This window comes from Arabidopsis lyrata (genome assembly GCF_000004255.2).
Source record: "Arabidopsis lyrata subsp. lyrata unplaced genomic scaffold ARALYscaffold_3, whole genome shotgun sequence".
Lineage (NCBI taxonomy): Eukaryota > Viridiplantae > Streptophyta > Magnoliopsida > Brassicales > Brassicaceae > Arabidopsis > Arabidopsis lyrata.
Window position 1 is genome coordinate 13,512,596 of NW_003302553.1, and position 10,458 is coordinate 13,523,053.

Below are 10,458 nucleotides of genomic sequence, written 5' to 3' on the forward strand. Positions count from 1 at the left end.
TCAAATTTTGTTATCTAAACCGAATTTAACCGAAACTTAAAAAAAAAAGAATTGACCCAACATAAAAAAAAAAACTCAATCAAAGTGTTAACCGACTCCGGCTCTTTCCGGTTTGAAGATAAGATTTATCATTCTTTGAGTCTCTCTCTCTGTGTGAGTGGCGAGCATTGGTTTCTGGAAATTGAACACAAAAAAATATCTGAAACTTTCGATCTAAAAGCTAATCCAAATCCAAATTCAAGAGGAGAAGAAAAATCTCACGTCATCGAAACTTTCTTCTATCATCAAATACAAATACCAAAAAAACTCCATGAATCTTCAAGCTGTTTCTTGTAGTTTCGGATTCGTTTCGAGTCCACTTGGTGTCACTCCCAGAACTTCCTTTCGTCGCTTCGTAATCCGAGCCAAAAGTAAAACTTTCAATCCCTAGATCTTTGAAGTGATTGTGATTGGGTTTTGGATTCATCTTGAATCTTCTTGTTCTTGTTTTTGCAGCGGAACCTTCGGAGAAATCAGTAGAGATTATGAGGAAATTCTCTGAGCAATATGCTCGTCGCTCTGGGACTTACTTCTGTGTTGATAAAGGAGTTACTTCAGTCGTTATTAAGGTATATCAATTAATGGGTTTTTGAATTCGTAGCTAAGTGTTGATAAAGATTGAGTCTTTTACTTATAGAAAATGAGTCTGAATAAGAAATTGAGTTCTTGAGATATAATGCTTAATTGTTGTGTGATCTTTTTTGTGAGTAGGGTTTGGCTGAGCATAAAGATTCGTATGGTGCACCACTTTGTCCTTGCAGGTGATATTTGCTTCTTCTGGGCAATTGTTATTTTAAGTACTTTTGAAATGATTGTACTGAAACAATGCTATGGATTCATAAAGTTTGATCCTTTGTTGTTGATGTAGACACTATGATGATAAAGCTGCTGAGGTTGGACAGGGATTTTGGAATTGTCCGTGTGTTCCAATGAGAGAGAGGTAAGAACTATCTCCATGTGGCTGCATAAACATTGTGGTTGCTATATAGTTAGAACTTACAACTAAGAATATAAAGTTCAACTTCGTTGTGGTTATTAGTTGGATAGTATTCATAGAGGTAGTTGATGCTCCTTATTGGTTGTATTAAGATTGATGCAGAGAATGTATTCACAGATTGCTAGGCAAGTGGAATTTGAATTAACCATAGTTAGAAACAACTGCCGAACAAAAAAACTTAAGCTCTCCTGTAAACTCTTGGCCTATGTGGCTCTTTTGACCAAATTCTGGCACACAGCAAAGTTAAGATCCTTAGTGTTGTAATAGGACTTAGTATAGGTAATAGAGTTTGATCAAGGTCCTTTTTGGAAACACTGGTTATATGTTATCAGCTATGGAATGACTTCAACTTTGTTGTGCTTTGGATAATATATAGTAGCATACGCATGTTTTACTTTCCGTAGAGGTTACCAATGCTCCTAATTGTATCAAGAGATTGATGCAAAGGATATATGCGTAGATTGCCAGGCAAATGGAAGTTGATTTACTCCATAGTTAGCAACAACTGCCAAACCAAAAAACTTAAGCTCTCCTGTAAACTCTTGGCCTATGTGGCTCTTTTGACCAAACTCTGGCACATAGCAAAGTTAAGATCCGTAGTGTTGTAATAGGACTTATTTTTTAGGTAATAGAGTTCGATCAATTTTGCATCTGGTGACGGTTTATTCTGATAAAAATACTTGTGTTTTACATCTTGTACTAAAGTTTTATCATTTGTTCATCAGGAAGGAGTGCCATTGTATGCTTTTCTTAACACCTGATAATGATTTCGCTGGAAAGGATCAGGTAAATCCCAAATAAAAATAAAAATACTTATCTGTTTCTAATCTGTTTCCCTAATTACAAGCTTGAGGTTCTGTTACCATTTTAAGCATACGATTAATGGTTTGAACTTTGAAGCAACTTATTAGTATTGGGATCCTATGGTATAAGGATGTCTAATAATTTCCCTTGTTGGTTTCTTTTGCAGACGATTACATCGGATGAAATAAAAGAAACCACAGCTAACATGTGAGAGAACTGGTTCTTTGATGTTCATCGCCTCTGTTTGTTAGGTCAAAAGAGAGATATGTCTCGCCCCAAATGCAGTCTTGTACATTGATACCTGAGCATCTTCTTCGTTCTTCTGTACAACTCTTTCACTCTTAAGAAAATATACTTTAGTATGATCTTTTGTTTGCAAAACGATTACAAGCTATATAAAAGGATCCAACTTTACACGAAATCTTCAATAAGTGTATGTATTTGCTAAAAAGAGCTAAATGTTTCTCTTCCACATCTCTCAAAGCCTGAGCTTCCATAACATGAGATTTCATTTGTCTTGGTCGGGAAAATATAAGCAGAACAGTCGACCACTTTACTTTCGTTTATAGATGTATAGCTATCGTGTATTGAAGCCATTTCTTATCTTATTACTGATTGAATTTCTTTAAAAATTAAAAAAGACATCTGATGCAAAACCCAAACAAAAATTTCTTTGGTCACTTTCATTCTGGACCAGTAAACATATCCGAAACCTTAACTTAAGGAGAGATTGATAATTCTAAGAAAGTGTTGACTAGTCTCATGGCCCTAATAGACACCAACAGCACGACCAATGTTCATGTCTTCATGAGATGCAAGAAGCAAACCAAACTAAAATAGGAGTTACCATCAAAGATTCTTCATGGATCTGAAAACCCGTACCACAGCTTCGCAGCTTCGCCGGAAAACAAGGCACCGCCAGCCGCACCACCAGCCAACGTGGTTGACCATCAGACCACCGGAGCAATGCCGCGTCGAGCGATGGGAAAACAACACTGAGACATAGAAGTAAGAACCATCACCGGAAAAGCACATCCAAGCGGAAGGAGCCAAAAACGAAGTCGGAGAAGAGGCGAACACATGTTCACCAACGCCGGCAAATCTCTGAAATCCACCAGCCACCATCAGAGGAGATCGATCTCCGAACAAGCCAGAGAGGATCTAACCGCCACGAACCAAACCGAGCAGCACACCCAACGTGAGCAAGACCATCAAGGAGAGTCTTCACTCAGACATAATCACCGTCCTCAAGCAATCAGGGGAATGAGGAAGACAACTGAGAAGATGGAGTCGCTGTTGTAAGGAGGAGAGCCGCAGCAAACCACCGCCGATTTGACCTCAAATATAGCCTCCAACCCGAAGAAAAACAGCTCAGATCCATTGGAAGTACTTACAGAAAATTGCCGGAGATGGAATGAGCCGAACAGCGAAGACAACGGAGCCCTCTCACGGTACCGACGAGGAGCGCCGGTGACCGGAGAGGCAAACGAGAACAGATCTAGGTTTCTGCAAGTCTCCTTTGATTTGAGAGAGAAAAGAGGGGCGCGTGACTTTCACGCAGTTGCTATTTTAAATATTGTACTTGATCAAAAAACTGTTAGGGTAAACTTTTTATAGTGACAGACCCCACCGCAAAGCGGCCCCATATCCAGAAAAAACTCCACCTCCAGCCTAGACCTACGGGTTAGTATACACCGCTTGCCCCTACTCGTATGGAGGAGTTTTTATTTGGAGAGGTTCAGTACCACCGTGGTGACAGAGAGACTCGAACTCGAGACCTCTGGCACTCATCTGTGAGAAGGAAATACCACTAGGATACCATCACTTCTCATGTCCTCAGGGATCTTGTTGGCTTTCCCAGCTTCCTCTATCAACCCGTAAAGAGTTGTTAACCAATCTTTCCTGTTTTCTTCTCGGTGTTCAAACCTGTGACAGGACAAAAACATTTCATGAATTAACATTCTTGTCTCGCGAAAAGCTTAAGATTTCTAGTTATATACCTCTCGCTGGTCTTTCCCCGAATGGTATATTTTCCCCTCAGCTTCCATTTGATCCCCATACTGAATTACCATCTCATCTTCGAATTCCTTGAAAAGCTCATAAGCTGCTTCAGCCTCTCAAGTTCACCTCTTTCACACATATCTCTGAGCTCATTAACTTTGCTTCAATCAAGTCATCTGAATGAATATACACAGTTAGAGGATGTTCATCTTTCTCTTCATTAATACTCATCCTCTCTATATTCCGAAAGTATTTAACGGAAATGTTAACTTTTTTGAGTTTCTGTTCATCCTTGATTCATATTGATTCTTTAACTTTGTTTGACATGAACATGTTATTCTTTATTTATAATCTTCTAAATGTCTCAAAACCATATTTTCATTTTTTTTTTTTTGTGGATATCAAACCAAAATAAATTTTAACTATTTTCATCGTCTTTCCCCTTACCTTGGTGAGTAGTTAATTGTATGATGTGGTCATCGACAGTTAATTGAACCAAGGTGAAAAGAATCAACGAAATCGTATATGTTATATGATGAATGAGCAGAGTAGTCTCTGGGTGCATGCTAAAACGTGTCTGGCTTTCACTTACGAAGGTTTAAGATCTTTCGAAACACTTTGGTACTCTACTAAAACAGTTTTTCGTGAGGTCCAAATTTTTTAACACTATATACTTTTGGTACTCTGCTAAAAAACACATAGTAGCCGTGAGTGGCAGACTCTTCCTCATCTTTTGAATGCCCGCCTCCCTCAACAGTCTGATTAGTCTTTTTTTAATGACGAATCCGAAGAGCGTTCACAAAATTCTAAGCTTTTTTTAAGACTGGTGTCTTCCCTTATAGAATGGCCAGCCTTTTCAGCTTATTTGGAGAAAATTTAGAGTAATTGAGGAATTCTTTACCTTTTCTTTATCCTTAGTATTTCGTAATGCAAATGTTAAAACGGATAAACTAGCGCGCAATATTCATGCCGAGCCGCATTATATCACATATATAAACAATGTACTTTATAATTGGCTCATTTGAGCAAATTAATCTAAAGTTATTGACAAAAGAAAAAGTCTCAAAAAAGTTCTAAAGGATGCTCTTACATTACATTAGTTGTGGTGTCAGCTTTACTGTGAAACTCTGAATTCAATATATAAGACAAAATTAAATAGACACTAGGAGAAATCAATTAATAAAACCCAGGACAATAAAAAAAACACGCAATAATAAAAATAATGAGAAATTAGTTTTAGTATATCGTCTTGAATTATAATTCTTTTTTTCACTAAATGAATTTTGAGCATGTTGACAAGAAAAAAAAAATTATACATTAATGTTATATATGTATTTATCGTTTTTAAATATAAATTTAAATCCGTGGATGGCACAAAATTCACCAACTTCTAGTAAAAAAACAAAGAAAGAATATATATTTTGGGGCTTCAACCACAACAGCCACCACCCTGGGAGATGGTACCATATCTTCCTCCAGCTTCACCATGAGGATGTGAATATCCAACCTTGATCCCGGGTGACTGTAAGAAATCGAGATCAAATGAACTGTAAATCACATTGGCTGGCTTAGTGTGATATATGAACAAGAAGAAAACAACAAAAAGAAAGACCTCATTGGATACATCAAAGACACCGTTCTCAATCTTTTCGAGAATATTCGCAGCAGTCTTTATGAAAGCCTGTTGGTATATAGACCATACTAATTAAGCAAAGAAAGATATAATTTGTCAAGATATTTCAAAAGATTTTTGTAAGGAAGTAACTAATAACCTCCTCAACGTTTTGAGATGTTCTTGCAGACGTTTCCAAAAACAAAAGGCCATGTTGTTTGGCAAACTCTTCTCCTTCCTCTTTACTAATAGCTCTCTTGCGAACAAGAACGCATTTGTTTCCGATAAGAATGATACTCATGTTATGAGTACTGGCATAATGCCGAACATCCTCCAACCAACTCGCCACATGGTTAAACGTCTCTCTCCTACAAGTCATTCATGTAAGATTTGAGTTTCGTTTTATTGATACTAGTCATATCATCATTCTAATTTAATAAGATTCCAAAGTGTATATATGACCCACATTTCTCCAAAAGAACAATGACAATATCGTAGCAAGTGAAGTTAAAGAGTTTATTCTTATATCAAGTAACTCCCCTACTACAAGAAAACATGCCAATTTCCAACGGAATTCTAACAAACGATTTATCGGCTTTGGACAGATTTCGTAATGTATACCAAAATTCCACAAGACAAACCAATTCAATCAAATAAGCAAGCAAGGAAAGAAAACACAAAAGTATAAGATATTAGACATATTATGTAAATGTGGAGGCTACAATGTATAAAAGAATAATGAATATCATGACAAATTTTGAACCTGCTGATGTCGTAAACCAGTAACGCTCCGGCGGCTCCTCTATAAAATGATCTGGTGATGGATCTAAATGTCTCTTGTCCAGCCTAAAAGACATCACAGCCTTGTTTAAATCATAAACAACAACAAATCCAACTTATCACGTAGAAGCTAAAAAAAACATAACAGCAACTCTTAACTAATATAATAAAACCTAAAGGTTGCTTTATAATCAATAGTATCCAAAACTTAATACAAAAAAGTATTGAATAACAAAGACAAGGATATAGCGTATCGACTATCGAATATGTTTCGATATCAAAAAGAGAAGATTAAGGCGAGAGCCGTATACTATACGTACGGTGTCCCAAATTTGAAGTTTTATAGACCGACCATCGACGGTGACCATTCGATCACCGAACCCGGCACCAATGGTTAGATCGTGGACTGGTTGGAATCTCTTGTCAGTAAATTGTAGAAGAAGGCACGTTTTTCCCACACCTGAACCACGAAATTGGTTAAACCTAGAATATAAAAAACTTGGAGAAGAAGGTGTAATCGACCTGTGTCTCCGATGATTATGTATTTGAACAGATAGTCGTATGACATGGTTGATCAATTGGAAATATAGGTCATCTAGGTTTCTATCCTTTATATAATACTTTGAAAATAATTTAGACTTATGGTTTTCTAAAATAATACTATTAATTATTTAAAGAAAATAAAATAGTGAATAATTATTTTCTTATGAAACGATAAATATGTTAAATTTAAGGTGTTTCTTTTTGTGCAAACATACTTAATTTCATTTCATATCCAACAAGTACAAAGTTTAAACAAACGTCAACCTCATAGTTGGGTACATCATAGATAACTACTAGCACTCTTACGAAAGATTGGTAGAGAAAATAGATGCAATAGTTCGACGGAAAATCCATATATCGGAGATAAGAACAAGGTAGTAACTTGCCATAAGCGAAAGAATGGTGAATCGAGAGCAATTCCACGAATACTTAGGAATATTGTTGAATCCGAATAGATAATAAACTCTCCTACCTAAATTATCTGAATCCAAATATATCTGATCCAAATCCGATCAGAAATTTGAATGCCCAGGCCTAGTTTTGGATATTATTTTTGGGTATTCTCTAGGTTTTTGGATATTTCGGTTAACCTTTTGATATCGGTTTGGTTCAGTTTCGATTAGTTTGGAATACTTTGCATAGGAGATTTTACTAACCATTTCGGTTATTTTAAGAATTTCGGTTCGGTAACGATTATGTTTTTTTCGGTTCGGTTTGGTCGGTTTTTTGGTTAGTGGTTTTTTGCCCAGGCTAACCGGTACTTATATGGTATCATTCAATCAAACCAACCAAACTAAAAACAAACGTCGAACCAAACTAAATAACCTCCGTTCTAAATAGTTCCTAAGAAGAGTAACCTTTTTAAAATTCTTTGTTTCGACTTAATAAGAAGGAAGAGCTAAGGGAAAGATTTCTCATCATCATGATCATTAGTATTCACTAAATAGCTTTCGGGTTCATAGTCGGATAGACTATATGAGAAAAGAACTACATTTCATTGTTGTTCATTTATTCTATTTTGTATATTTATCATCATGTTGAATAAGAAGAAATAAACTAACAATATAGAAGATGATGAAACAATGTAATCTTGCTCAAAGAGAATAAGAGTAAATGAAAGAAATGATCATTAGGCGGCAAGTCCAACATGTTTTCATCATATCGAGTATCGACGCTTTTCTAAGTTGTTTTTGTTTTTCCTTTGTATTTTTTGATGATGAAACATGTTTTCAACTTGAATAAGAGGAAGTTGTTTGATTTGCACTAAACTCGGAACATAAGTGCACACATGTGACCTAGACCATTTGTTGGCAGGTTGCTCGAGATTCACTTGTCTAAAGTATCCAGCCTCTCCAAAAATGCTAATTTTGTTACCAAAAAGCATGGCAATTTTTTTCCTCATCAATGAAAAAACTCTCATTTGTAGATGGAGTTTCAGTTCCCATATCTACTGTCAAGAATTTGCTCCACGACACCTGTTCATGCTCAATATTAGTTGTAATCCATATATTAAACTTATATGGATTCCAACGGTTGTTTTGTTGTAAAGCCGCAAGCTTCTCTTCTCTAACACAAAACAAAGTCACATAACCATAATACTCAACGCTTAACGGTAGAGGCAGAAGCGGTCCAAATCTCTCTCTTGTAAAATCAAAACAGATTATGTGGTCATGATCAGATATGGTCAATCCGTGGCGTGCGTTTCTTTTAATAGCACTCCAATAAGTGTTTCCCTTAAGAGAAATTCCATGGCTACCAAGCGATATACACCAGTGTGGAGTGACATCAAGAGTCGCCCATAAACCAGACTCGAAATCGTAGATTTCATACCATTCAAACTCAGGTCCATAGAAGTAATCATCTATAAACCTCAATAATTTGTGGCTACGACAAGACTTATTATCCACGTATCCAAGAGCGTAAGTGAACCTTTCACATCCGATTAGGTGGTGAGAATATCTAGGTTCGATCCACCTTGTTTGCCCCCAATACGGATTCCAAACCACAAGCCTAGTATCTTTTTTTAATATGCACAACACTAAACCCTCAAAATGAATGACTTGAGATATCTTTACTTGTTATGAATCGTTCAACCAAGTAAGTTTACCTTTAGACTCTATATATGGATCTTCACCGGCAACAACGCTAATCAAATAAAGATTGTAATCCATCAACAAGATCATCCGAGACTCTCCTTCCCTTGTTGTTGCTGCTTCTTTACCAATGTGTAGCTTCGCAAAGCTCTTACCTTTAGATAAAGTATAAAAGGTTTTGCAAGCTAATCGCACTGCTCTCATAGAGTTCAAAGGAAGTCTGGAGAAAATCTCCTCTAATAAAACGCTTGGGAGATTTGTGATCGTCATTGTTTTAAATTGCAACAATGATATTTTTCTTTTCTTGAAGTAGAAGAAGCTATATATATACATATAAAATTGAAAACTCACAAACGAAACAAGGCCAATATCAAAATAACTAATTAGTTCTATTAAATATATTTAAGATGTAATTTCATTTGGTTAAATAGAAATATGAATGAGAGATGATAATATTTAGAAAATTTAAGGGAGTTTAATGGCTTATAGATTTTGCTAGATTTGGAATCCTTGTAGGATTTAAAAATAGAATTCACTGATTTAAAAATAAAATCAGAGTGGATTTGAAATCAAATGAAAGAGATTTAAAAATAAACAAGTGTATTGTAATAATAAACCCATTGAAGATTTGGTTTTCTTGTGGATCCCATTGAAGAAATTGATTTTTTCTTCTATCTTATTGTAAATCTCCCATTATTTTTATTTTCTTGTGTTATAACTTATAAGAGAGTGATTGTTTGAAATGTTTTTATATAGAGATTGCATTCTACCTTTAAACACAGGAGATTATGTTCACTTCCTGACCAGAAATGTTTGGAAAATACTCACGCGATAAAATGTTCTTAATCATAAAAGTGTATGATTGTCATTAATAGAACATCGCTGTACTGATGTACAATCGTGGGATGAGAATATGAGATGAAAGAAGTGTGAAATGTGTTTGGGAAGGGGTTTATATTATGTTTTAAATCTGTTCAGACTAAGAGTTCTTCATTTATTTAACAAGAAAAGATTCCCAAATATAGGATCTGATTGGCAAGTGCTTTACAGTCTTTACAAAGAAAAAAAATTTCTAAAGATTTGAAATACATCCAATCAAGCTTTAGAAGCTTTGGCTTTCCTTTTTTTTCTCACAGCCAAAATATTTCCTTAATTCACTTTTTGGCTGTAGAAAGCCTTTTTTCCTAAAGCACATAATTTTCAACTTTCCAAAATTTTAAATTCTACAGCCAAAATTCTACAGCAATAAAATCTACAGCCACAGCAAATAAACCTACAGTCATATTTCTACAGCAAAAAATGTAAAGCTACAGCTGTTACCAATCAGGCCCATAATCTACTATAAATTGAGATTCATGCTTAAATCTTTAACATTGGATAAGACTTTGATTTTAGATACTATTTATATATGGTAGAACAAATTACACATGATTTTGTTAAAAATTTAAAAATCAAAGATCGAATAACTCATGATTTTGCCGAATCTATAAATCAACTAAAAATTATGATGACTTTCATATAAAACAATATTAGAAATGTTAATAATATTTGTGAGATATCTAATGGGTATCAGCAATGGAGATGCTCCA

General features: G+C 35.4%; 2 protein-coding genes and 1 pseudogene across 3 annotated transcripts; 1 reads left to right on the forward strand and 2 right to left on the reverse strand.

Annotated features, from left to right (window-relative positions):
- The first annotated feature begins 150 nt into the window (after nucleotides 1–150).
- Nucleotides 151–2,261, forward strand: LOC9319723 (ferredoxin-thioredoxin reductase catalytic chain, chloroplastic). 2 transcript variants are annotated; one of them, XM_002883610.2, is made up of 6 exons: nucleotides 151–410; nucleotides 496–608; nucleotides 751–800; nucleotides 908–979; nucleotides 1,762–1,822; nucleotides 2,007–2,261. In XM_002883610.2, exons 1-6 carry the CDS (start codon nucleotides 311–313, stop codon nucleotides 2,049–2,051), a joined length of 441 nt encoding a protein of 146 aa, XP_002883656.1. In that variant the 5' UTR covers nucleotides 151–310; the 3' UTR covers nucleotides 2,052–2,261. The 2 variants fall into 2 exon arrangements, with proteins under 2 accessions (XP_002883656.1, XP_020887868.1); XM_021032209.1 differs by lacking the exon at nucleotides 151–410 and having other exon boundaries at nucleotides 547–608; nucleotides 925–979.
- Nucleotides 2,262–5,208: 2,947 nt separating this feature from the next.
- Nucleotides 5,209–6,832, reverse strand: LOC9321835 (ras-related protein RABB1b). The gene is made up of 6 exons (XM_002885723.2): nucleotides 6,756–6,832; nucleotides 6,554–6,693; nucleotides 6,217–6,299; nucleotides 5,614–5,821; nucleotides 5,454–5,522; nucleotides 5,209–5,363 (listed from the first exon to the last, which is right to left on the reverse strand). Exons 1-6 carry the CDS (start codon nucleotides 6,799–6,801, stop codon nucleotides 5,271–5,273), a joined length of 639 nt encoding a protein of 212 aa, XP_002885769.1. The 5' UTR covers nucleotides 6,802–6,832; the 3' UTR covers nucleotides 5,209–5,270.
- An 854-nt stretch (nucleotides 6,833–7,686) lies between these two features.
- Nucleotides 7,687–9,212, reverse strand: LOC9321836 (annotated as a pseudogene).
- Between the last annotated feature and the right edge of the window lie 1,246 nt (nucleotides 9,213–10,458).

Bases quoted from the DNA above. Each gene is read 5' to 3' on its own strand.
- LOC9319723 (XM_002883610.2), top strand. From the start codon at position 311: ATGAATCTTCAAGCTGTTTCTTGTAGTTTCGGATTCGTTTCGAGTCCA. The intron at 411-495 runs GTAAAACTTTCA...TTGTTTTTGCAG, and splicing joins CTTCGTAATCCGAGCCAAAA to CGGAACCTTCGGAGAAATCA. The intron at 801-907 runs GTGATATTTGCT...TTGTTGATGTAG, and splicing joins GCACCACTTTGTCCTTGCAG to ACACTATGATGATAAAGCTG.
- LOC9321835 (XM_002885723.2), bottom strand. From the start codon at position 6,801: ATGTCATACGACTATCTGTTCAAATACATAATCATCGGAGACACAG. The intron at 5,822-6,216 runs GTTCAAAATTTG...AATGACTTGTAG, and splicing joins CTGGTTTACGACATCAGCAG to GAGAGAGACGTTTAACCATG. The intron at 5,523-5,613 runs GTTATTAGTTAC...ATATACCAACAG, and splicing joins CATCTCAAAACGTTGAGGAG to GCTTTCATAAAGACTGCTGC.